Source organism: Phragmites australis, chromosome 21 (assembly GCF_958298935.1).
Source record: "Phragmites australis chromosome 21, lpPhrAust1.1, whole genome shotgun sequence".
Taxonomy (NCBI): Eukaryota; Viridiplantae; Streptophyta; class Magnoliopsida; order Poales; family Poaceae; genus Phragmites; species Phragmites australis.
In genome coordinates this window covers 1,208,843-1,235,997 of record NC_084941.1, presented here as the reverse complement: position 1 = coordinate 1,235,997, position 27,155 = coordinate 1,208,843, and the positions used below count along the sequence as shown (strand labels likewise).

Sequence of the window (27,155 nt, the reverse complement as noted above, 5' to 3'; positions counted from 1 at the left end):
AGCACCGCTTAGCTTTGGTGCAAGACGAGCACTGCAGTGATGCTTTGTTCCTAGCTTCTGTGGTAGGATGTTCTATATTGCTGGTGTCGAGGTAAAGAGGGAGAGCTCCGGTGTGGAGAATAGCAGGTCCAAGAAGGTCTCATCATTGAGGTCTAGCAGGCCTTCCTTGTCCAAGGAATCCTTTTAGCGGCCAGAGAGGTCGCCCTTCCCTGGCACGTCTTGCAACCCGCCTTCCTGCGGCACAACCGAATTGAACGGCCCACCAACAAAACCAACCACTGGGTCGTTTTCATTTTCCATTGAGCCATCCAAAGTTTGCCTTGGGCATCCCTCTAATAGCCCACTTTCTTTTAGGCCCAGACTGAAAATGTCCTCAGGCTTGCAAGGGGGCCCCCAAGCACTGTAGTGTGTGCCAGGAGTTCATCTAGCATTGGGTCCTATGGGATCCCCTTCCAACGATAGTGGTCCATCACAAAAAGCTCACTCTGCAACAGAAAAGCAAGGGGATCATCATCTTTTGTTGACTGCTTTTGGTTCATCTGGTCTTCAGCATGCAAGATGCCAAGCTTCAGGGCAGTTGCCGGTAGCTCGCCAGGGTTAGGGGAGGAGATGTCCATGGGGGAGGGATCGATCAGGGAGCCCTCTCCCGTGACCCCCTCTAGCTGCAACTTGTCAGTGGCTGGGTCCTTTTGGCTCTGCTAGGCGTGGGACGCACTGACAGACTTGTGTTGGACTTATAGGCCTGTTTTGACCACCCAACGACTGTGGTCCACCTCATAGTCTCCACTGCGACTGCGGTCGCCATGGCAGTTATGACAACAGTTGAAGCGCAACGGAGTTCTACCGCATGGCATGACCTCATGGTTCACGATAGGGCAGCGTCAGTGCCGTGGTGAACGGGTGCGTTGGCGATCCTCGCCACGTGCGCCCTGACCATCATACATCGCGCGAACGACAACCTCACCCCATCAGCAAGGCTAGATAGTGCTGGCCATGATTGCGACTGCATGGCTATCGATCGTCATTGTTGTCGTCTTCACGTTAAGGAGGTAGCCGAGTCCCTAAATGGCAGCGCACCCCTTAGCGCATCGACCGTAGAGTTGTGTCATCAACGACTCTAGGAACCCAGTCATAGTATTTGCGTCCTTGGCCACTGCTCGTGCTCCATTCATGAAGCAGGTGGGGAGTAATCCCCCATGTACTCAAGATGCAGCAGCAAGTCGTGGGTGACACCCACTGGTGGTGCACCACGCGGAGGAGAGCCCAGTCCCATCCTATCTTGAGGTGCTCGACCGCACTTGTCTTCAAGGAAGAAGGTGAATGTTATCTCTGTGGGAATGACATCCAAGTTGCGAACCCAGACCCAAAGACAGAAGAAATCAAAGCACTCTCAGAGGTTGTTGACGAGGCGGGAGCGACAATCAATCTTATCGATGCAACAGGAATCGCCGCTATAGCCTTGACATCCTAGGCAAAGCGCGACAGGTTTTCAAACACCACACAATAATGGTACCACCATGTACAGTGAATGCCCTCCTTCACCTTGCTCCAGGGGATGATATGGTATAGGGTGCCCTCATGCTCCATGGAGTGGGCACCCAGTACCGTGCCGCCTTGGTCGAGGTAATGTAGAAAGGCAAGGAAGTCATCAAGGTAATGACGTGTAACACGCATGTCGCCCTAAGGGATGCCAAGCTGGACCTACAGGGCCTTGGCTGCCATGAAGGTGTTGGTTGTGATCTCTGACGACTGGTCGCTGACGACCCTGAGGAGGACAGCGTGCTCTCAGAGGTGATCCGCAATAGCACGCATGTCCTGGTTGAGGATGATCATGCCTCACCATGGTGGCGCATCAGGGAAAGGTTTGGCTCCATGGTGGTGGAAGGGAGCACTGTCAGGGGACGATGGTGCACTGGGCAATGCCGCAGTGGGTGGCCACTTTAAGAGTAGTCGAGACACTTAAGCGGGTCTCTACAAGAAGCCACTCGGTGAGAGATGGAGAGGCACCGAAAATAGCATCCTAGGAGCCTCTCTTTATACTTAAGTGGGTCTCTACACCAGCTGATCGTGTTGGTCAGACGACGATCCTAGAGTTCAGGTTTCTAAAATCTCAATAGATTTCAGACGATATGTGTGAACAAGTGTGATGTGCGACGACTGTCGTAGTTAGGGCTAAGGGGTTTAGGGTCCGGGGTTCTACAGAGATGTCTCTACTACTGAGCTTAGAGGGAGGCAGCAGGAGAGAGGTCGGACCGGCGATGGTGGCGAGCGCAGGGGTGGGGCGGCGAGGATGTCGCGGGTCGTGAATAGTGTATGACCGTTGGATAGGCCAATACTACAGAGATGTCTCTACTACTGAGCTAAGGGAAGCGGGAGTTGATCCGACGGCGGTGACGCCGCTAGAGATGGAGGAGACGGGCGGTAGGCAGGGTCGTCATGGCTAGTTGTGCGTGGTGGAGATGATGAACAATGAGTGAGAGGTAGAAGAGAAAAATAGTTTTGTTGGATTTGGATCTATCATTGAGCTTTGTCGTCTGAAAAGAAAAGACCTTTTTCAAATGCCTAAAAACTAGCAACTCCTTATTAATTAATTGTTCACCTTACAGCTAAGAGCCCTGCGTAATCACTAGGGCCGGCCCTTGGGGGCAAGCGGGACGGCCACCCCAGCCCCCAAAACCTCCCTAAAACCTAGTGCCTCTCAAAGCAGTGCATCTGTATTCAATGCATCTGTGATCTATGCATGGGCTTTGCTGCTTTGGCCTTCGGTCGGCCCAAAAGAAGCAGGTTAGCACTTGTTTAGGCTTGGCATTGGCGATATCGTCGCGGGCCTCAGACACGACTCCTCATCTCCTTCAGGTCGCATCGAGTGGTTAAGCTTCTGCTTCTCCTCCGGTTCGCGGCGTCGCCTTGCAGTGGAAGAGATGAAGATAATTCTCGTTGCTCAGTTGCTACCAGAATCCATCGCAGAATTGCTCTGGTCCGGCGTGCTGTTACCTGCTAGGCTGCATGCAGCTCGCCTGCTCCGCTGCTAGCAAGCAGTCAAGCACCCGTTTGGAGACTTGGAGCACGGAGCAACCCGATCTCTGGATTTGGTCATGTAAAGTGTGATCAAGCCACATCCTCTGTTAGCTTGATAATTTGGTATATCAGTATATGCATGTTTCTTCTTGATAATTACCAAAGTAAATGCCTACTTATTTCTTTCTCTCATCATTAGACTTCAACTTTTTATTGCATCAGGCTTCCAGGATCTTTGCAGTTTGCATTAAAAAACTTTGCATCATCCAGGGTTAGTGTTCAAAAGAAAAAATCCTAAATATTTTTTGCGAGTAAGCCATCAATTGTGGGTTGAAGATACAAATTCTTGAGTTTCACGTGATAATTGGTATGATTTTTTTAAGATGATTTACAAATTTTAGAATAAATTATTTAAAGTGATCTCTAGAAAATATTTGAGGTGAGCATTGTTTTTTAATATATTTTATGTGTTTATCGGAGACAGATTTTTTAATGCACCGAATATTATCTTTATAACTTATGTTTTTAATATTTTAATTTAATGGGATCCTATTTTTAGTTTCTCTACGAGCTACAGAAATTTGAGGACCGGCCCTGCATGATCACAAGGCAAAACCCCTCTCTATCTTGTCGCTCCGAATCGCTCACTGCTTTTGAGCAAGCAGACATAACTACTACTCTACGTTCTTCGAGCGTGCGTGTTCCTGACACGGACTGATTCTCTGACGGTCATGCTTAAGAGATCGATTAGTTAACCAAATCCTGCTGTTTGTTTATGCAGTTAGGATAAGCTTCTGTCTGCTCTGATGGTGCCCACTTCGTGGCACATCTGATTCTGATGCGATATGTGACCAAAAGGTCCAGCCTAAATAGCACTGCTAGAAACATGAGCTATACGACTGGTTTACTCAGCTGAGATGTTTTTCCAGAGTTCATTCATTTTCAGTAGGGTGACTCTGCATGCAGATGAAACCCAAACCGATCGTGTCAGGGTGTGTTTAGTAGAGCTCTTTCTGATCTAAATTTTATGTGAGAATTGATTCTCTGAAGGAAATGATTTTATGACTGAAAATGATTATCTAATGATTTTTTAAAATAAAATATATAGAGAAAATGATTCTATACGGAGAGTGAATCAGGGGAATCTGCTTTTTTCAGCTCTTCAGCTTCTAGTTCATTTCAGAAAATCACTCTCACATATTTTACTAAGTGAACTAAAAACTGAAAGCTGTTATTTGATAGAGCTCTCCTAATTTTAGCTAGAAAGTTGTTCTGAAAGCTCTGCCAAACAAACTTTTATTACCAAGAGTAGCTCCTGTTCAACGAGAGGTGCTGCAGTGTATGACATGCCAAATATTGCGAGTCTCCTTTGGTATTCGCGGAGGAATAAACTAGCTGATGAGGTGATCAAAGATGGTGTGCTCGGGACTTGGTCGACGAGAATAATCTGAGTTCAAACCATTGGGTAAAAAAGGAGAAGATGCTCATGTCATGCACTAGAGGTACAGAGTGTAACAGAAGAAGAGCATCTCATTCTCCCCACAACGAGATCGATCGAAGTGCGTGGGAAAAGTGTTGGGCGAGAAGAGGAGTTCTTTTTTCTAAACGGCGGCATCGATCGATGCATGCGTCTACCTCGCAGCCTCGCATGCACGCAACATTGAGAGAAAAGCTCTCTAGCTATCGCGTGCGCGACCCAAAAGGGGGGAGGAATCTCTCCGTTCCAACCACATCACGTCGACCGCATCCCTCTGATCTGGAGCTTGTCCTCTTGCGATCGTCTATCCACTGTTCCCACTGACCACCACTATGCATGCAGCATGTGCAGACTTTTATCCATGGTGACTTGGCAAGTAGAGGGTGTCACCGGAACATGATTCTCGTTGTGTATTGGAGTGCTTAGGTTAGGTTGTGATGGGTTCGCCACATGTGATCTGTTCCGATGGCCTGTACATATATATACATAGACGGAATTAAGTTATATTTATTAAAAAAAAGAGGGTTTGATTGATGGTCTATGTCTGAACAGTTTGAGTTGAATTTATGTTTGGTTGATCGAATATGATATCGTATAAGGGATGTAAGAATTGATATTGTGATTAGTTGCTCGTATAAAGATGATTCTGTGATATTGATAAATGAGTATATCTGTATGAGCAGATACAAGCTCCTACATCTTTCGGGCTAAACTGTGGGTGTGCATTTGTATCCGTTGTAACAGATTGGAACAATGTATGCGAGCAACCAAACACACTTGTGAAGGTGTTTGGTTGCCTGCATGGACGGATACAGTGATCCTGCAACTGAGACTGATGAGTGGGTTCGTGCAGCGCTATAGCAGATGTAATACATCCACGAGCCAGACTTTATAGAGAAGCTCGATTCGGACATATCCGTTGGGCCAGCCGTATAATTATATCCACAGATGCAGAAAGAAAACCAAACAACTTTCTCTGTAGGAATATACGTACGGGCAGTGCCAGATGCCCCTCGTATGAGTAACCAAACACGCCCTAAGTGCTTCGTGTGAGCAGCCATATATTTTGCAGAGCTAGAGGTATAGATCCCAGCTTCATCTTATATTTATAGTTTGCAGGTTAAAGTAAGGTAAATTAAATATCTATTTTTAGTCTAAAATATAAATAATATGACTCACATAAATATCACCAATATACCTATGACTATAGTTCTACGAATTATTAGAGCTAAAGATAATTAACAAATCCCAGCTTCATCTTATATTTATAGTTTGTAGGTTAAAGTAAAGTAAATTAAATATCTATTTTTAGTTTAAAATATAAATAATATGACTCACATAAATATCATCAATATACCTACAACTATAGCTTATGAATTATTAGAGCTAAAGATAATTAACTTAAAAATTATTAAAGCTAGAGCGCTACCAAACATACCCTATATATATCTTCCTTTCCCACTTCAAAAATTCCTTCCTTCCCCGCTAAGCAATTCTCTCGCCTCTTACCATCTCAAGCGGATTTTTAAAAAATAATATTATTTTATTAAAAATTTCAAAAATAAAACCTAAATCCAATATTTGCATAAATATTTAACTATCGGTGCTCCGCTTACCAATATGCTACATGACAGTGGGTCCTAGAGTTTGTCGGTACCCTACGTGCCGATAAGTCATATGTCCCGCAGACGATATTTAAAGAAAAATTTATGATGTTTTTATATGATTTTGGATGGAGACGATCTTTGTATGAAGATTATATACATTGTGATATCTACAATTTTGTAATTGAATGTTTTTTCATTTAAATTTGTTTAGTATAAAAAATAGTTATAAATTTCATATCTGAAATATATATTCACTGTTTGAGTATTTAAACTAGTTTCAAATATAAAAGTGTTCATTTACGGAGCTTTTCATATCCCAACTTCACTTAGAACTATAGTTTGTGAGCTAAAATAAAATAATTATTTTAAAAAAATATATAAATAAAATTAACTCATCTAAACATCCTCGTATACTTACAGCTCTAACTTTACTAATTTTTACATCTAAATATAAGTACCTATAAAAATTATTGAAACCAGAGCTCTAACAAATGTGCACGGTATATACTCCGAAATTCCTCCCTTCCCCGCTAAGCAATTCTCTCGCCTCTCATGCTCTCACCATCTCGATTCTCGAATGACCACGAACAGAAGAAAAGAAAGATACCACCTGGATCGATCTCCCTTCTACCAGTCCACAAGGTGTCAGCATAAGTGCATAGCATGAGTGGGGGGAAAGCGAGCGAGGCAAAGAACTCAACTTTATTTGGCGCGAGAGCAGAGCAGACTGCAGAGTCCACCACACACATTGAAGCAGAGGAGAGAGGAGGAGAAAAGCGATCGGCGGCAGCAAAGAGAAAAGCTTAAAAGAGCGTGTCGTCACGTTGTGTGTTTCTCTCCTTTTTCTTGTTGCCGCATCTGCCGATCGATGGCAGCGCAGCAGACTGCCTCGGTGCTGCAGAGCTTCCCGTTCAGGGCGGCCGTGCTCGCGCTCTGCGTCGCGCTGCTGCCGCTCCTCCGCTCGCAGGCGCCCGAGGGGCTCGCCGCCGGCGCCGGCGCCGGACAGGCGTTCCTTGCCAAGGCGTGGGAGCTGCTCCACCTGCTGTTCGTCGGCATCGCTGTCTCCTACGGCCTGTTCAGCCGCAAGAACAGCGCCGATGATGGCCGCGGCGGGGTTGTCGCCGCAGATAAGGTCGCCAAGCCGGTGGCGGACGCGAGGTACGTCTCGCGGATGTTCAGGGACTCGCTCGCGCCGTTCGACGACGACGACGATCAGGCAGTGCCGGACAGTCCTCCCGGTGGCGAGGACGAAGGCGGCGGCGCCAAGGTGCGGTCTTGGAGTGCTCTGTACCGGCCCGACGAGCCTGTGGTCGTTGTAACCAACGGCGGCGGAGGACGGAGCGGACGCGCCGCGGACGCGCAGGCGCCGCTGTCGTTGCCCGTGCGGTCGTTGAAGCCTCAGCCGGCGCAGGACGCCAACGCGGGAGGTGGCGAGCCGCGGCGAGGCTCTCAGGACTCTGCGGCCAGCGCTGGTGACGAGACCGTGCTCCCTTCGCCGATCCCGTGGCGGTCGCGGTCCGAGAGGCTCGATGCGGGCCGACCCGCGTCGCCGTCGCCGTCGCCGAAGAGGATCTCCCCCGCCTCGTCCTCGTCCAGGGAGACGCTGGCCAAGGCCAGCGAGGAGTACTACGGCAAGCGGAGGAGCCCGTACAAGTCTTCCATCTCATCTCCGCCACCGGCGCCGCCTCCACCACCACCTCCGTTCCTTGTCCACGGTTACCACCCGGCGGCCGAGCGCCGGACAGCGTTGGCGAAGAGCTTCAAGGAGGAGCTGCAGGACCACAGCATGAGAGGTCGAGGAGAAGACCACTACTCGCCGAACACGAGCAGCTTCAGCATCTCTGCTTACAGCAGCAGCAACTCCTCGTCGGCGAAGCCAAGAAGCTCTTTTGACGGCGGCTCCTCCTCTTCGTTGGCTTCAGTTGACAAGTCTGTGAGAACGTTCAGGGCAAGGGAAGCTGCAGCTTTCCAAAGCCAAAGCGAAGAACTACCTGACGACGCTGGTGCTGGCCGTGATGCACTGGGCATGCACGGATCAGAGGAGCCGTACGGCTACAGAGCTTACCAGTCCGTTCCCAGGTTCCAGTACGAGAGATCAGGGAGCGACCCTATCCTAGGCGGAGTGGCAGTCTCCTCGGACGAGACCGAGAGCAGCGATGACGAAGACGACGACGACGACGTCGGCGGCGGCGGTGGGCGCTCGACGAGGGAGTCGACGAGGGAGTCGACGCCGGAGGTGGACGAGAACGAGGTGGACAAGAAGGCCGAGGAGTTCATCGCCAGGTTCAAGGAGCAGATCAGGCGGCAGAGAATCGAGTCGATAAAGAGATCCGCAGGGCCGCGCGGTGTCAAGCACGGCAAGTAGCTCGCCGGCCGGTGATCGCCGACGGCGTCGTGCCCACCTGTTGTGTTTGTTTTCGTTTTGACTTTTGATCGTAAGTAGTTGGTGTCATCCAGACTCCAGAGATAAAGATGCTGCCTATGATAGTTGCCAAGAACCACTTGTAAACATTCATGTAGGTGATGAATGGGATTGTGTATATGTTCTTGCAAGCCATGAATGTATTTTTCGGCCAAGAGATCGATCGACTTTTGCAATCGATCTCTTGGCTGCTGATTAGGCATTTGTTTTGCCTCCTCAAGCGACTGCTAAAGCATCTTCTTCTTCTTTCGCTACTGAATTGCTGCGGAATTCTGTTCAATTTGGAGCCCAGTCCCCTTTACAGCAGAACTCAGCTCAGCCTCGGATTCAGGCTTCAAGCTAGTGTGGAATCTGATCCTTTCACCTTTTATTTTGCCGGTTGATTTGAATAATTGGTTTGGACGATCGGTCCAAATTAACCCAGTTGCGGCTAATCGAGGCTTGCGATTATGGTCGTCTTGAGTTGGTTAATTTATGTTCTGTATTTATTTATGATAAGTTTACCTGTTGTATCGGTGTTTGTAAAAAAATATTGGTTCTTCTGCCTGATGTCTCGATTTGGTTCTTTCTTGAGCAGCACAGGGTGTCAAGACGACAAGTTTTGATCCTCCGGTGAATAGGCAGAACCGCTGTAACACCCTACTTTACGACCAAGCCTATTTATATATAAAAAAGAAAATTTTGGCAGTATTTCCTCTATAGAGAGGTATAACTGACCAAAAGAAATATCACAGGCAGGCAGAAACAGATATAACCAGCATATATATAGAGTCCGCCATGACGCTACCAGCGTCGTACCACAACATAAACAAAAACAAACGATGGACCATCAGACACACCACTTGTATACACCGGTTGAGCTATCGACATCGTGATAAGTTAGTGTGTGCAGCTACCGAGATCCATCCCCAAAATGCACGTCAACATCTAAACATACCTGTAAAGAAAACACGGGTGAGATTCGAAAATCTCAGCAAGTGAAAGGTACTTTAACAAAAAACTATTTAGCCACAGTTGAATATGCTAACAATTCTAAATAGAAACTAGTAATGAAACAGACCGCCAACACCAGGAGAAACAGTTATGACTAAGCAAATCCAGCGATAACATTAAACATTTTAATATTCGGTTGGTATAAGCCTTCAGAGCCGCATATATATCTATATACACGCTAATTAAAGGAAATAAGATTTGATATGAATAATTCATTGAATTTCACAAGAAGACATAACCATGCACATGACATGCTCTTCTCACCCTTACCCCTCCTCGGGTAACGTAAGGGTGTGCACCGTACCCCTTCTCGGGTGACATACGGTACTGTACCGGTACGGTCGCGGCCAGAAGACGACGACAAACTTCCAATGCATGAGACATATATGTATGACGTGCTTCAAGCATAACCAACATAACTTCCGGAATATGCTTGAGACTTCAAAAAAAACATCGCATACAACACTAATGAACAACTGCAGAATGGCATATTGTGCCTACTGCACTTCATAAATCAATCATCGAGTAAACTTCTGGAAACGTAAACAACATAGTACTCAGTCCAGAATCAGTCATTCAGATTAGATGAATGCACTGTAATTAAAGAATGTAGGCAACCCAATATTAGGTTAAAGCATAGTCATACAATACATTCACTTGCCTTTACCGACGATGAAGAAAATTCGATCAAGAACGTCCGGAAATAGTATCACCTGTACAGGCATACTATCAGAACTAAAACACATTTAAAACACATAAAATATGAAGCGTCAATTCTACGTCTGAAAACGTCACGTATACGCCTACATTCCGAAAAACTGAACAGACAATTGTATCACATGAAATGATACACTATTTTCAATCCAGAGTCGAACTAAAATCTCACTAATTAGACTTCGCTTCGATGAACGAAAAGAATAATTCGACTCGGATGTCGTATCTTCGAATCAATAATGATTATCGAAACGAAACAGACTATTAATCACATGAAATAATACGACAGGAATTGATTGATTTGATTTAATCAAACCACAGTCGTCCAGAAATTACCGAAAATTCGCCTTCGAAAGTTTGACGACGAATTCGACGAAATTTTGAAAATTTCCAACTTTTTCCCCTTTTCTTTTTTTTTTCCTTTTCTTCTTCTTTTTTCTTTTCTCTTTCTTTTCTTCCTTCTTCTTCTCCTGGCTTCTTCTTCCGTGTTGCACTGGTTTTCTTCGGCCGGTTGCTGCTGGCTTGCCTATACGGCGACGCACGGCGGCGCACAGCGGCCAGCAGCGGTGCACGGCAGTGGCGGCGCGCAGTCCGGCGATGCAGGCTGCGCTAGCCGGCGGACGGCGACAGCGTCGTGTGCGGGAGCGACGGCGTCCGGTGCTCGGCGCGACGTGGCGGCGACCGGCGGCTCGACGCAGCGGCGGCCGGCGGCGGCGTGTTGGCGCAAGCAAGCAGCGGCGCCGCGGCAGGAGCAGCGCAGCGGCGGCAAAGCAACAGGAGAAAGAGAGTTCGCGAGAGAGAGAGAGAAACACACGACGTGAAGAGTCTGGATGGATCGATCCAGTATTTATCCTTTCTTTTATTTTATTTTTTTTAAACAACGAACGGTCTGAATTTATTGGGCTCGCTACGGGTTTCAAAGTGCCCGGAATGGACGTATGAATAGCAAAATGGGTTCGTCTCGACGAGATGAACGCAACCACGGTCTCCGATCGTCGATACGAGCCACGGATCAAAAAGTCAAAATTTGGTCAACTCTCTCTTTTTTTTTCCAAACAATTCAGTATTACAACCGCAAACATGCCAAACTGGCATACTAAAGAACTTCACATCTTGCTCACATTCCTAGGACAGTCATACTATTGGTAACCACGCCACAAATTCTTCAAAGTAAAATTGCATGCAAAACACATCCTCCTCAAAAGTTGCAAAGACATCGGTTAATCTAACCGACAGGATGATCACTGCGGAAGGCTCATGGAGAGGGTTGAAAATATGACTTCTGCAAACTCAACCCTGTTAATCCAACTCCAATTTAATTATTTTGCGAATTTAGTTTAGCAAGCACCATTTGCAACACCAATTTACCATCAACGGGTTGAGCGTTAGCATACAATGCTTCTCTCCGGGTCCTTAGAAGGCATACCCTCTCCTAAACAGCAAACAAACTACAAAGATACACCCCAACGGTTCATCCTCTTTCACAACACTCCTTTAAACAGGGAAGCAACCCTTAGCTCCCAAACATAACTCTAATCTCAGCACTTAAATTCCGGAATGAACTCCACTTTTACAACTCTCTTCCCTTGAACCAGGGTTTAGATAGACTTACTCCCAATAGAGGCAAACTTCCAGTATGTAAACCCACTCAGGCAACTCTCAGTCAAATCTCCATTCTTAGAGAAAACTGGGTCACCAACAGAAATTCAAAACTTTCAAGTCAGAAACTAGTCAATTACTTCTTTAACTTCATTCACTCCACAAGAGCCAACAAGAAACAAAGTTCTAGAACGGATCATGTTAAAAATCTGTCGATAAAACACCACGACAAGCCCTAACAACACCTTCGGTTATTAGGTCAGGAAAAGTTCAGGCGACCTTAAATTTCAATATTCACTCAACGAGCAAAGCTCACCAGGTTCAATTAATAATGCTCCAATGGTGACAAGCCAATATAGCATCCTATCATGATGTTATAGGTCATAGACTATTCAACAAACCCTTCATAACGCCAATTCTCCTATAACCCAAGTATATTCTTAGCTTCAAGCTTCAAAGCAAACGAATCCCTATGTCAAAGATGACAGGTTTAGCTAAGCGATATCAGAAACATAACACGATTCAACCAAAATCTCTACCTCAGCCCCACAAGGGTCAACCTTAGGTATTTCAATTGTGAAACCTCACAAAACAGGTCTGAAATAACTGATGCATCCTTAAGGAAGGTGTCACTCCATTAGCATCACTTCGATGCAAATCGGTTGTTTCAACGCAATCAATAACTCCAACTCCCATAGCCAGTAGACTATTCCACAAAGGCTAACTTAACAAAATAACTACCTCAAATAATCATTTCAAAAACATGCATAGATATTCCAACCACAAAAGATTATTCTCAGATATTAAAGAAACTGACACATAAGATATGTAAACATTTCAACTTAAACACGAGGTGTTAACTAACCCTCAACACATCAACAACTAGGGTACAAGTCTAGCAAAAGATTAGAAAAACTCCCAGAACCTTATTAGGATCTCACTATCAACACATCTTCACACAATCGGCAAAAAGATCACCCCGACTTCATGGTAAAAAGAAATCCTACACCATTCTAATGGTTAGGTTGAAAACATTAACACCTTATCTTCTATGGTAAGGCACACATCGATCCATTTCTCCAACATTCCGAGAACGAATAGTTAGGGTCAACGACATGGGGGCCAGTCCATCTCGTACCCAAAATATTCGCTCTATATGTGGATAATTGGATCGCAAACCTAACTCTTGGTCAACCTCACCTGGCAATGCAGAAAAGGCATCATGGGGGCCCTCCACTTAACCCATCTGCAGTGCCATATAAAAAAAATATGCTATTGATCCTCTGAAGCTTCTCAGGTTCTAATGACCAAGGTAACCATTTTAACGCCCTGACTATTTCACCCTTCCAACAGAACTGACTCCAACAACTTAACAATATAGATCAATGATAAAACACTAAAGAATATATGGATAATCAAACAAGTAACTTCAATAGTACTTATCTGAGATAGCGAACATAAGCGAACAAAGATAAACAAGACGTATGCAATGAAATGCATCCCATACCCATCCTATTTGTGCAAGTGTGTCAGGTTCGTCATTCCATTACCTAGGATCTAAAGCCTAGGCTCTGATACCAAGCTGTAACACCCTACTTTACAACCAAGCCTATTTATATATAAAAAAGGAAATTTTGGCAGTATTTCCTCTATAGAGAGGTATAACTGACCAAAAGAAATATCACAGGCAGGCAGAAACAGATATAACCAGCATATATATAGAGTCCGCCATGACGCTACCAGCGTCGTACCACAACATAAACAAAAACAAACGATGGACCATCAGACACACCACTTGTATACACCGGTTGAGCTATCGACATCGTGATAAGTTAGTGTGTGCAGCTACCGAGATCCATCCCCAAAATGCACGTCAACATCTAAACATACCTGTAAAGAAAACACGGGTGAGATTCGAAAATCTCAGCAAGTGAAAGGTACTTTAACAAAAAACTATTTAGCCACAGTTGAATATGCTAACAATTCTAAATAGAAACTAGTAATGAAACAGACCGCCAACACCAGGAGAAACAGTTATGACTAAGCAAATCCAGCGATAACATTAAACATTTTAACATTCGGTTGGTATAAGCCTTCAGAGCCGCATATATATCTATATACACGCTAATTAAAGGAAATAAGATTTGATATGAATAATTCATTGAATTTCACAAGAAGACATAACCATGCACATGACATGCTCTTCTCACCCTTACCCCTCCTCGGGTAACGTAAGGGTGTGCACCGTACCCCTTCTCGGGTGACATACGGTACTGTACCGGTACGGTCGCGGCCAGAAGACGACGACAAACTTCCAATGCATGAGACATATATGTATGACGTGCTTCAAGCATAACCAACATAACTTCCGGAATATGCTTGAGACTTCAAAAAAAACATCGCATACAACACTAATGAACAACTGCAGAATGGCATATTGTGCCTACTGCACTTCATAAATCAATCATCGAGTAAACTTCTGGAAACGTAAACAACATAGTACTCAGTCCAGAATCAGTCATTCAGATTAGATGAATGCACTGTAATTAAAGAATGTAGGCAACCCAATATTAGGTTAAAGCATAGTCATACAATACATTCACTTGCCTTTACCGACGATGAAGAAAATTCGATCAAGAACGTCCGGAAATAGTATCACCTGTACAGGCATACTATCAGAACTAAAACACATTTAAAACACATAAAATATGAAGCGTCAATTCTACGTCTGAAAACGTCACGTATACGCCTACATTCCGAAAAACTGAACAGACAATTGTATCACATGAAATGATACACTATTTTCAATCCAGAGTCGAACTAAAATCTCACTAATTAGACTTCGCTTCGATGAACGAAAAGAATAATTCGACTCGGATGTCGTATCTTCGAATCAATAATGATTATCGAAACGAAACAGACTATTAATCACATGAAATAATACGACAGGAATTGATTGATTTGATTTAATCAAACCACAGTCGTCCAGAAATTACCGAAAATTCGCCTTCGAAAGTTTGACGACGAATTCGACGAAATTTTGAAAATTTCCAACTTTTTCCCCTTTTCTTTTTTTTTTTCCTTTTCTTCTTCTTTTTTCTTTTCTCTTTCTTTTCTTCCTTCTTCTTCTCCTGGCTTCTTCTTCCGTGTTGCACTGGTTTTCTTCGGCCGGTTGCTGCTGGCTTGCCTATACGGCGACGCACGGCGGCGCACAGCGGCCAGCAGCGGTGCACGGCAGTGGCGGCGCGCAGTCCGGCGATGCAGGCTGCGCTAGCCGGCGGACGGCGACAGCGTCGTGTGCGGGAGCGACGGCGTCCGGTGCTCGGCGCGACGTGGCGGCGACCGGCGGCTCGACGCAGCGGCGGCCGGCGGCGGCGTGTTGGCGCAAGCAAGCAGCGGCGCCGCGGCAGGAGCAGCGCAGCGGCGGCAAAGCAACAGGAGAAAGAGAGTTCGCGAGAGAGAGAGAGAAACACACGACGTGAAGAGTCTGGATGGATCGATCCAGTATTTATCCTTTCTTTTATTTTATTTTTTTTAAAACAACGAACGGTCTGAATTTATTGGGCTCGCTACGGGTTTCAAAGTGCCCGGAATGGACGTATGAATAGCAAAATGGGTTCGTCTCGACGAGATGAACGCAACCACGGTCTCCGATCGTCGATACGAGCCACGGATCAAAAAGTCAAAATTTGGTCAACTCTCTCTTTTTTTTTCCAAACAATTCAGTATTACAACCGCAAACATTGACAATTAAAACCCTGAAAAGATATTGGCAATTATGGCCTTAGCATCCATCATGAATTACCACGCTGCGCCAAGGACGGTGATCGTGCCAGCGCACGGCGACAGCAATGAAAAACAAGAAACATGCATGCATACCCCCCTTTTGATCACTTTATTTTTTGAATTTTTTATTTATCTGTTGACATATTTTATTGCTCTAAATCAGTCAGATTTTGAGCCAATAGCAGCTTGCCACGCAAAGAATTTGTTAACCGGCCCAACAAATTGGCTACCAGACCGACCACCCCGCCTAACGGGTCCGAGAAAAGGGCCAAAGACCCGATAACGAGCCCATTAAGCCCATTTCAGTTGCTAGCTTTGCAGTTCTTGCCTCCGCAGCTTCACCGACGAGATCTTGGCAAAGCCAGTGGTGGGCCGTAGAGTCCAGTTGGCTAATTTCTGGCTCATTTTCTGAGACAGGCCGCAGTAGCTTTTTAACTGGGCCAAAATACCTAGTTGGTAAAGTTTTTGGTTCATTGCCTGGGCCCCGACCGCATTAGCTTGAACAGAATGTATACTCCAAACCTCTCAAAAAAGAGAATGTATTCCTCTTAAAAAAGGAATGTATTTCTTTTTTTTATCTCTATTTGTCTCCCTATCTATTTTTTCTCTCTATATGTTTTTTCTATTTTTATCTCTCTTTGTTTCTCCCTCCTCTTTTTTTCTGTTTCTCTATATGTATCTTTTTCTGTTTATCTCTCTATTTCTTTTTTATATCTGTTTCTCTCGCTTTCTCTATGTATTTATTTTTCTCTATCTGTTTCTCTATGTATTTTTATCTATCTGCTTATATTTCCATATTTATTTATATTTTCTCTTAGTGCCTTCTCAATTTCTCTTATCTGTCTGTTTATCTATTTATCTCTATTTGTCTTATTGTTTTTAGTGTTGTTGTTCTATTATTGTTGTTGTTTTTTCTATATTTTCATGCCAAATTTTTCTATGTATTTATGTTTTTCATGGTGCTTGCACATGTTATGAAGATATCGTGCTTCTGACATTCGTGGTAGGAGTTTGTTGGTGCTGAAATGCATTTTGATAGGTTTAAGATTAGTTATCCTTATGTTCCAAACAAAACAATGTGTAAGTGTCATGTTTGCTGTTTGTGGGCACGATTTGATCTGAACATTTGTGGCCTTAATTTTATTGCTATTACATCATTGATGTTTTGGGATGTGATGTTATCGGGTTCTAGGCTTTTTTTTGACCCGTTAAGGTTAGAATCGGCTTACTGCATAAATCCGACAGATTTCTAGTTGGGCTGTCTTTCAAATTTGTTTTTTTGATATGGCAGTATCGATTGGTTGAAAGTTTGATAGATTCTGTGACACAAAAATTGTCGACCGATCGCTAGATAGATCTTTTTTCTTGAAAGGACGCTTGTCATCACTTTACAAGCCTAAGTAATTCATTGCCTACCTAGCAGGCCTTGCAAATGTGCAGTCAAATTACAAAAATATAATATAAGTCACCCGCTTACCTTTTTTACCAACAAATTCCCTCCTAGCGGTAACGGATGAATAATATGGACTGAACTTTATAGCAGTAATAGGTCTGGTTTGGATAAGCGCCAACACATAAAGCTCACAAGATGGACATACTATATTACAGCAGGTTTGACTATCAGTCTATCACATGTTTTTTCCTTTCTTTCTTTTTTTGGTGGTCGCGTGCCGTTGTATTGTATATGTTTACTGAGATCAAATTATAGCTTAGTTTGGCGTGGTTGATAAATTTATGCGTTGCGTACATGGACCACGGCACGCAGTCTATGAATTTTGCAAACTAAGTTGCACCAACTTGGGAGAATTAGGATTGCAAGCGACCCAATCTTCTTAATTTGAACATGGTAGTGCACTACTTGGACAATGAAGCTCGATTTTCCTCTTCATGAGCACCGCCCGTGCCACACGGCATTGCACGGCTGGGCACCATGGGCGTGCCCGTCTTGCAGCCGGGGCTGCTGCTAATCGTGAAGCAAAAAAATAAAATAAAAGACTAAGTTTCAAAAACCTACAATTATTTTGATATATGTTACAGAAAATTACCATTTATATTGTCTATTTCAAAAACATAAAACTATCTTGACATATATTAAAAAAACTGTAACTTTTTTACTGTGGACTCATATATCATTCTATACGACACGTAACATAAGGATTAATCGTAGGCCCACTGTTGCTAGAGAATAACAGGTGAGGTCATAGTAAAAAGTTGTAATTTTTTAACATATGTTAAAATAGTTTCAGGTTTTTGAATTGAACACTAGAAATTGTAGTTTTTTTTAACATGTATCAAAATATTTATAGATTTTTAAAATTTACTTAAACAACATACTAGAGAATCAGATGCATGCTGCCACCAAAGTTGTTGCACCGTCACTTGGAGCCAGGATCGTCGTCTTTGAAGAAGCTTTTGCCTTGTCGATAATGTGTCAGTGTCTCCGTTGCCTCCTCAAATTCCACCTCCACTGCCGCACATGCTATCATGGCTCCCCGCACCACGGTGATAGTGAATCGTTAGCCGCTGTAAAGGTGGGGTTGTTTGGTGCTTCCGGAGGCCTCCTTGACTTGAAAGAATGATGAGATCCTATAGTGTCTAGCTCCTTTTGGTGGTGGTGCGACGACCTCGAGGCTCTGGTGAGGGCAGTGGCATGACGTAATATGTACTATATAAAATATGAGTTGGTTCGCGTATCATTTGTTGCGTCCTTATGTCGCTTCGCTTCAATATGGCAGGATTCATGCGGGGTTACAACGGCAGGATTCACACAAGGGTGGCCCAGAATCTGCCACCTAGTGTTGTTCAAATGAGTCATGCCTACTAGGCTGACTCGAGGCGTGGTCTAGGCATAGCACGATCCAAGGGGTAGGTGGGTTGGCCGTGCCTGGGTCGACGCCTCGACACGATAGGCTGGCACGGCATAGTCCAGCTTAGACGGGCTAGCATGGGCACAGCCTACCCTGTCCCACCCCACCATGCTGTCATGCTGCTCCACCCATGCTATTGCCCTGCTGTGCCGCCCTGCCCCCGGCCTCCTCACCATGTCTCCTGGTCACCCTACCCCCGCATCGCTGCCCTGCCTTGTTGTCGTCCCATCCCGCCACGGCGCCACCGCCCTATCCTCTCCGTTGTCGCGATGTGCCCGCCGGGCCATCGGGCTGGGCATGCTGCAACAGTGCCTGGGCTAGCCCGGCACAACATGGTGGCCTACGGGCCATGCCGTCGACCGTGCCTTTAGCATGTGGACCGACACAGCACGTCCCGTTAATCGGGGCTCGATGTCGTAGCCGGACCATGCCTAATCGGGCCCGTGTTGAGTCGCTCCATGCCTAGTCGGGGCCGTGTTGAGTCGGTCTGACAAGCCTATTTGGACAGCACTACTGCCACCACATCCGCCAAGACCCAAAATCTCTATGGCCATCCATCGAAACGAACGTCATCGACATCTCCTCTTCCTCCGCTCCTTCTCACAGCCTCTCCTAAAACTCCGATGCCTCCCTTCCACCCTTCGTTGTGCCTGTCGTGATATCCAGGTAAGAAAACTCACACTAAACCATATGTTGGATTCACCCCGTTCCTCTTCGGCTCGAGGTCTCGTGTTTTGGTGGTGACTTTTTTTATTATTCAGGAGTTGATAAAGAGAGGTGAAGAGGCCTAGGCGAGATGGGAACAAGGGAGAAGAAGCAGAACCAGAGGCATGCGCTCGCACGACACAATGCGGTTCCACACCCTGCCGAGGGGAAGGACTTCCTGGTACACGGCTTTTCTCTTTCTCCCTAATTTTGGTGTTTGCCCTCAGAGTTGGGTGTGTTTGATTGGAGAGATATACATGGATGAGAGATGATCATTTAGTTTTTTAGATATTTGGTTGGAAGGTAAGCTGGATAGTATGTCTATCTAGAGGCAATTGGAGCGCCAGCAAATTACTGAGGAATTACATATCAGTCATTCAATTGCTGATGAGAGACTAGTCGGTAATTGGAGCGCCGACTAGCCATTATATATGCGACTTTCTTATTTTAAATAAGATTTTTGTAAGTTTGTAATAAAATAATATTATTTCAAAAAAACCCTTACACATTCCTACGAGCATTTTGTCTGATTAAGTTGTGACTAAGGCTATCTGATCATCTTTCTAATCCCCTCGATCTCCATGAATCCATTATGCCCCCACGCCCCCACCTGTCAGTTCGCCGACGAGGCAACATGCGGACCCATCTGTCAGTAGTCGGTGGCACTCTGCGGAGTAATAAGCTGACGTGCGGGTTGCTGCTTGGCTCGGGCAGTTTCGACTTCCTCGGAGGGGCGAGGTGGGAGGGGAGGAGGCGTGAGCACGAGGAAAGTGGAGAGAGAGGCTTCCGATCTCGATTACCCCGATCGCTGAATCGCGAACCCGATTCGATCCCACCCGACGCCATAAATCTGATTCCACCCTCCCAACTCGGGCCGCTCGCTTTGTCCCCTAATCAATCGATCGGCTTTGGGGATTTTTTTGGGGGGCGATTTTTGGGGTCCCGATCGGATCGGGTTTTGAGTTGTTTGGGAGCGATGCGAATCGAGGAGCTTCCGGGCGATTCGGGTGGAGGAGGTGGGGGAGAGGTTGGGGAGGAGAAGCTGCCGCAGCTACGTCGCGAGGATGGCGCCGCGGCAGTGGAGGAGGGCGAGGGTGGGGTGGTGATGCGGGTGGCTGTCGACGCGAAGCGCGCGGCGGTGGGCGTCGGCGCGCGGTTGCTGTTCTACCCGACGCTTTGTTACAACGTCGTGAGGAACCGGCTCGAGGCGCACTTCCACTGGTGGGATCAGGTCGACGAGGTGGGGAATTTTTCTTACACTTTTCTTATCGATTTTGTTGTGAGTGATTGGTTGTTATGGTTGGTCGGCTTGTTATGAGTGGGATTTTGAGTTTATTTTGTGCCGGTTGGTTTGTTGTGGGTGATTGGTCATTTGGTTGTGATAGCGTCGAAAATTTTCTGCTGGGTCTGGTTTTTGTTTTGAGTTTGATACTTTGGTTCTGGGAACGCATGGTCATGTAATTTTGGCTAGTTTTGCTATTTTTTTCGGGTGCTTCAATTTGTTTATAATTTGAGGTTGTTTTGTACTAATTGCTTGCAATTATTTGTTGGATCAGCATGTTCTGCTGGGCGCTGTTCCATTCCCCAGCGATGTTCTCAGGCTGAAGGAGCTCGGAGTTTGCGGTGTGGTGACACTTAACGAGTCATACGAGAGGCTTGTTCCCAAATCGCTATATGAGGTAACTGATCAAATGCAACCTTTAGTTGTGAATTTCTTGTTGTCTGCATGACGGTGGCATTTGGTTGTTGGGTGATCTGCGGTCTGATGGCATGTGGTGTAGCTGTAAACCAAACTTTATAGTAGTGTATGTGAGGTTCAGCTGTCTAGTCCATTTATCTCAGCAAAACATATGGTGAAGTTGAACTAAGCTAATAATTTGTGAGTTGGCCAGATTGAATGAGATATGCTTGTTCATATAACTCGAGAAGGTGGGGGGCACTTTAGAAGGATAGGTGGTGTCTAGGGAAACCGTGCAGTAAACACATAACAACCCATTAACTCCAGTGCTGTTTGGATCCTGGTTTGGAGCAATGCTTGAAGCGTTCATGAGTGAATGTGTTTTGCCTGATGGAATAGTAAATTGGGGTTTATTAGTTAGAATGGTCTTGAGATAATTAAGGTGGATTGAAGTGCCACCACTAGTAGCGGAGCACTGGAGATGTCGACCCTAGTGTGGTGATTATGGCAACGGAAGTGCTAGTGCAGCAACGTTGTTAAATTTGTATTGTGAAGCTCCTGTGCTGTGCTCGTTCTTACCATTCTGGCTAGTGACTTCTCTTGACATGCATTAATGCACATTTGATGCATGCTTTAGATGTGGTAGGAAGGTGTATTCGTGCATCTATTAAGTTTCAAGATAAGGATTATGAATTGGTTTGGGTTGCGCTATATATATAGATATATGTTTGCAGTGTTCTATGCAGTCATTACCTTTGCTATTGTATAAGCAACAAGTAATTAGAATAATATATCTGATTTTAGGCTCATGGAATCGACAACCTGGTGCTACCAACAAGAGATTACCTTTATGCGCCTTCGTTTGTGAACCTCTGCGAAGCTGCTGACTTCGTCCACAGTAAGAATCCACTCAAGATACATCTCCTGAAGGTTACTGAATATGAAGATCACAATTTATTACCTCAACATTAGTAATATGAAAATTCACACTAGTTTGTTAAATTGCTTGTATGCTATGTTGTACATGCTAACGAAAGGCAGGTGATGTAGGCGACAAACAAATATTCTGAGGTAGCAGTAGGCACTAGTTAATATGGGCATGTGGCCATCTTCTGTTTTTCTTCTTCCAAATATAGAAGGAAAAAAGGGAGTGTATGTTTCATGAATTGCAATATTTTTTACAGCAATTGTAGCGCTGCATCAATTTACTTATGGCAGATACATGCTGATGTTGTTTCTTATCAAAGCTTGGCTGACAATAAAGATGATGCTACTTGGTACATTTAGTTTGCTCTTTGCACCAATTCAGTTCTCTTTTTCTTTTCTCCTATAATTTGCCTCTTGAAGATATAGTGGTAGACAGATCTTTGTTTCTATCTAATGGGAAAGGACATTAATACAAGTTCATCACTTCCATAATAATACTCTACTTTTCTCTTACCTTTCAGTATTGCCGATTTGGGCATGGCTTTAATTATGGTGCTTCTAAATTTTTAATACTTGAAGGGAATGCTTCATGTGGGAAATTGACCTATGTACACTGCAAAGCTGGACGTGGACGTAGCACTACAGTTGTTCTTTGCTACTTGGTATGTCAAAGTCAAATGGTATTTGTTCATACTTCATACTAAAGATTGTCATTTACTTGGTTTCATAATTTGAATAATGTTGTGACTGTATTTTAGGTGCAATATAAAAATATGACACCTGCCGAAGCATATGAACATGTCCGTTTGCGTCGGCCTAGGGTATTATTAGCTTGTGCACAGTGGCAAGTAAGTTATTGCAAAATTTTCTCATGCTTGCAGACACAATTATGTCATTGTCTTTTCTGAATATTGTAAATATAGAGGAAAAGGCAGTTAACTATTCAAAAATAAGAAAAGGAGAACATGTCAGATATCAGCTGGGCTCATTTTTAGTTATGAGTTTTTTTGCTTGATAAGATTTATTGTGTGCTAATTTAGGTCATGTTTCAGTTGTTTCTTGGTAATTCAGCAGGCAAAGAGCTCCATTATGTTATGCTACTCTATTCATGTTCAAGAGTTGGTTGGTCGTTCAGCTATACTTTTTCTTTGTTTGATGCTACTATATTTATGTTATTTTCTCATCATCTTTTTAGTTGGATCTTGTGGGTTTCATCTCTAACCTACCCCAACTTGCTTGGGACAAAGGCTTTGTTGTTGTTGATGCAACATACTCAAGATGGCTTTAAGATGTTTGGTGTTTTTTCTTAGTAGATGAGCTGCTTTTCAAGGTTTTGCTTCACTATCTATGTTCAATCGTCACTAGAGCATTGAACCACCCCTTTTTTTTCTCGTGAGAAAAGAGATGAGTAAAAGTATTTGAGATCACTAGTTCATTATGTGGTCTTGGCAATTTTCTGGTGGAATTACAAAATATTATATACGCCTCTGTTTAGCACCTTAGATGATCAATCTATCATTTTTTGCTTTTTTATTTGTTCAATATATGATCTCAAAACATGTGATCTGGATATTTTCAATGGTTTATGAATTCTTATTATTGGACCAACTGAAATATACTCTTTTGAAATATAGATTACGGATATGATTAGTCGAAACAAATAGTTACTAGTGGGTGAGGTTGAAGGGGCATTTAGTTTGTGCTCTGCTGGTGATTTACAGAACATAATTTTGACTTATCTCTTATCTTATTTTGTAGGCTGTGCAAGAATTCTACCAGCTTAGAGTGAAGAAAACTGGGGGGTTGAATTGCCCAGCTAGTTGCCCGGGCAACACTCTCATGAAGCCACAGTTGTTCCTTGCCACTCGCAATCTATTTACTTTTGATGACAACACATTCGTGGTGGTTTCAGAGTCAGACCTTGAAGGGTATAATGCAGATGCGTTGGCAGTTACTATGGGTAGTGGGTTGTGGGAAATAAGTTTAGTATATCGGGTTCAGTTTGCCAGCAAGGCAGCTCTAGCAGGGTTCTCGTATTTGTGGTTTCGTTGCCGCGCTCACAACAAGGAGGTGCTTCCCGAGAATGTGGGGGGAGAGAGTTGCTCTCGTGAGGCAGAGCAGCATGCAACCAGTCATCCCTCTTTACTGCGAAGTGTCGTGGTTAATCCATGATGTTTGACTTTTGTTCTGTATTTTGGTCTGTATCTGTAAATAGTAACGAGGAGAATATGCAATATGAATCTGTAACTCGTGTCCGCTGCAACCAAAGAGTGCAGTTGTATATATGTCATGTAATAAGTTGACCTTTATGTGCACATAGGTAAATGAAAGGTGGTTCAACTTGCTGACAATTGTGGTCTTCTGCAAATTGCTTATCCAGATGTTGGATGGAATGTTCCCCAGGCCGGTTTAGTATCAGGCCTCTTCAGGTTTTCGAAGATGGATAGCTCTACACGATCAGTGTTATTTGATCTCGAGTTTGTACTAGGACATGCTTTATGCAACATACGTATGCAGGGTTATACATTCTGGGTTGAACATCTCAATCTGTTCGTAGATCGTGGAATACTGCGAGTAGATATAAGAGGCGCTGACCATAAGCTTGATCGGATCTTGAGATTATCTAGACGAACAAGTTGGCCTGTTTTATCATACTATATTTTTAAGGGAATTATTTACCAGTTGAGTTCATTCATTTCTTTGGTTGATCTCTGTCTCAACTCTACAACATATCTTGGGTACCTGCTAAATGCATGAACCGTTAAGTCAGACACGCCAAGAATTGGTAGCACGCGTGTTAGATGTAGTTTTATTCCAGTCGCACGCGATTCCCAGATTGAAGGTTGCTTTTGGGCCATCCGTGTTGTGGAGACGATCAATCTATTGTACACTAAATGTAAAGAACATGATAGGTAAAGAAATGAGATTCGATAGGTTTTATTTTATTGAATTATACATTTATGAGAAACCAAGTTAAAATATGTCGGTTTTATTTTATTGAATCATGTATTTATGAGAAATCAAGTTGAAATATGTCTAAATTGACTTATGATGAGTGATTGAATATTGGTATTTATTTGATTTGATGATCTTCGGTTTTACACGAGCTTTGATGTGATTTGGGATTTCATTTGAGCATATTGATTATGGGTTAACTGTAATTAGAGTTTGAGATATGTATTTATTTATCTAATGGTGCGCAGGTGATGAATGCAATTTGGCGGTCGATGACGGGATGATCGTGGCCAAACGGAGCGCTTGGTATAGAATGATTAAGGAGACCGAGCGAAATCAAGAATGATCCTAGCGGAACACGTGCAGGTCAAGCAAAACATGAAAGGCGGATGGAGACGACGTGTTGACAAAGTCAAGCGAAGGGGATGTGGTGCAAGTGACAAGACAGCCCGAGGGATCGGGAGAGGGAGAGACTTGTCAGCGGTCAGGATTGCAAGACGGAGTATACGCATCGACATCAGAGCGCTTGCTTAAGGTGTAAACAAGTGGAGAGTCATGTATTGAGAAGCATGATAGGGTTTCGCGGTTTGGCCTTAAAACCGTGGGAGTACTGAAGGAGTACGTGGTACCATCGCGAAGCTTGCGTTGAGGCGAAGCTAAGTCATGAATGCGCTACGATTGTCCAATAAATCGAGAAGAAAATTGACCAAAATACCCTCAATGATAAGTAGGATGTACTACAAGAGAGTTGTATTTTGGAAAAAGCTAAAAAACTTAGAGATCAAAATTTCTAGGCTTATAAAGAGAGGGGTAGGGCTATGAGAGAAGAATCAACCATTTTGAGCCCGTTGTGCCATTCATATGAGAGTCTTGTGCTACGATTTTACAGGAGAGTAAGATAAGTGCTTAGCCTATGTATTATATGAGAGCTAGGTTTTCTAGTTTTGCTGCTCTTAAGGAGTTTAGTGGGAGACTGGGTTATATGATCGATAGTCGTACTATCAAGAAAAACTGCTAAAAGTATTGCTTAATTGTTGTGTCAAGTGCTCAAATCATGTTCTTAGTGCGGGATGAGTTTGTGTTGAGAGATCGCTTTAGGAGTCCAGTGTATCTAAAATGTGTTTTAGATCTAACCTTTTGGGTTGTCGGCCTTAGTGGCAAAAAAGTGGTTATAGCCAAGCCTTAGTGGTGTTCGGCATGTTACATGTAGTTCCTAGTTTAATCTTGGGGATTCGACTTTGGACAATGTGTGGAGGTGTCTGAATCGGTCTTCGGAGTGTTCCCAGCTTTGATCAAATGTGTTAGAGATCATAAATTCAGTAGGGATGTGTAGCCCTATGAATAATCTTTTTACAGAGTTCGAAATCGTTGAAATCAGATTTTAGAATCAAAAGTTATCGCTATTTTTAGAGTGTCAGTTATGCTGAAATCGGAAGTTCTGATGTGTAAGGTCGAAAGTTACAATGTCAGTCAAAAATTCCGATGTTTTAGGAATCCAGGGCTCTCGGTTTGCTAATTAGTTTATAATCGGAATTTACGATATTTTGGTCGGAAGTTCCGATCTAAACCGGACTGTCTGATATCCCTAAAGCCTTAGGTTCTCGGTTGGGGTTGTTGCTAATCGGAAGTTCTGATCTAAGCATCAGAAGTTCCGATGTGTGCTGGAAAAAGGCTGTAACAGCTAGTTTCCAACCATTGGGATTCTTGGGATCGGAAGTTTCGATCGGGGATCAGAAGTTCCTATCAGTATATAATCTGCATAATGTCTAGTTTTTCAGAGTGGGGTATAAATATCCCTTAGCCTCATTTTGTGGGGCTGGTTGCTTGGCTAGCTTTGTGCTGCTTGTGTGAGGTGTTTGAACTTGGTGTTACATCTTTGAGTGCTCCCCTTCCCTCTCTATAGGGAGAGAGATGTGAAGGGTGTGGTGCTTTAGTAGCCCATGGCTATCGCATTAGTTGCGTGTGTTGAGCACTCGATATTGATCGTGTATGAATTCGAGAGTTTGTTACTCTTCGAGACCACCGCCTTCTAGATGGTTTAATGGTGGATTGTCGGTCATCTCCTCAAATGAAGATTGTGAGGAGGCCTGAAAGTGGTTGCTGAACTCACCATCTCTGGAGTGGAGGAAGGTTGCTTATGTTTATCTCTTTCTTATGAGCAACCTACATGGTTTATTAGTTGTAGGTCCCTTGCATGGTATTAGTTTCACAATTAGTATCTTTTATGTGTCATGAACTAATCTATAGTATACCCTCTCTATTGTTATTAATAAAAAGTTTATATGTCTAGCGAGTATTCAAAATTTGTATGCACACATTTAGTGGGAGTATATCCTATAGATTGTGATTTTGAGACTAACATGTGTTACTAGATATATTTTTTTAGTCTCATAGATAAATCAATACG

At 44.0% G+C, this 27,155-nt stretch overlaps 3 protein-coding genes and 2 long non-coding RNA genes across 6 annotated transcripts in view; 2 read left to right on the top strand and 3 right to left on the bottom strand.

The window, feature by feature from the left end:
* LOC133902942 (ethylene-responsive transcription factor ERF038-like) overlaps window positions 1-19,523 on the bottom strand; it is a 99,905-nt gene extending 80,382 nt beyond the window's left edge. Inside the window, exon 1 of the mRNA XM_062344271.1 lies at window positions 19,520-19,523. The gene's annotated coding sequence lies outside the window, so the exon portion shown is untranslated. The remainder of the gene's footprint in view (window positions 1-19,519) is intronic.
* LOC133902864 (uncharacterized) lies at window positions 6,680-8,726 on the top strand. The gene has a single exon (XM_062344184.1). It carries the CDS (start codon window positions 6,971-6,973, stop codon window positions 8,465-8,467), a length of 1,497 nt encoding a protein of 498 aa, XP_062200168.1. The 5' UTR covers window positions 6,680-6,970; the 3' UTR covers window positions 8,468-8,726.
* Window positions 9,987-11,276, bottom strand: LOC133903576 (uncharacterized). Its single transcript, XR_009907307.1, has 2 exons — window positions 10,568-11,276; window positions 9,987-10,230 (listed from the first exon to the last, which is right to left on the bottom strand). It is a non-coding gene; the product is annotated as an uncharacterized LOC133903576 (long non-coding RNA).
* LOC133902986 (uncharacterized) lies at window positions 14,246-15,537 on the bottom strand. The gene is made up of 2 exons (XR_009907174.1): window positions 14,827-15,537; window positions 14,246-14,489 (listed from the first exon to the last, which is right to left on the bottom strand). It is a non-coding gene; the product is annotated as an uncharacterized LOC133902986 (long non-coding RNA).
* Window positions 19,524-19,877: 354 nt separating the features above from the next.
* LOC133903431 (phosphatidylglycerophosphate phosphatase PTPMT2-like) lies at window positions 19,878-24,144 on the top strand. 2 transcript variants are annotated; one of them, XM_062344813.1, is made up of 6 exons: window positions 19,878-20,428; window positions 20,745-20,867; window positions 21,671-21,764; window positions 22,373-22,455; window positions 22,552-22,641; window positions 23,552-24,144. In XM_062344813.1, exons 1-6 carry the CDS (start codon window positions 20,165-20,167, stop codon window positions 23,963-23,965), a joined length of 1,068 nt encoding a protein of 355 aa, XP_062200797.1. In that variant the 5' UTR covers window positions 19,878-20,164; the 3' UTR covers window positions 23,966-24,144. The 2 variants fall into 2 exon arrangements, with proteins under 2 accessions (XP_062200797.1, XP_062200798.1); XM_062344814.1 differs by lacking the exon at window positions 22,552-22,641.
* The last annotated feature ends 3,011 nt before the right edge of the window (window positions 24,145-27,155 follow it).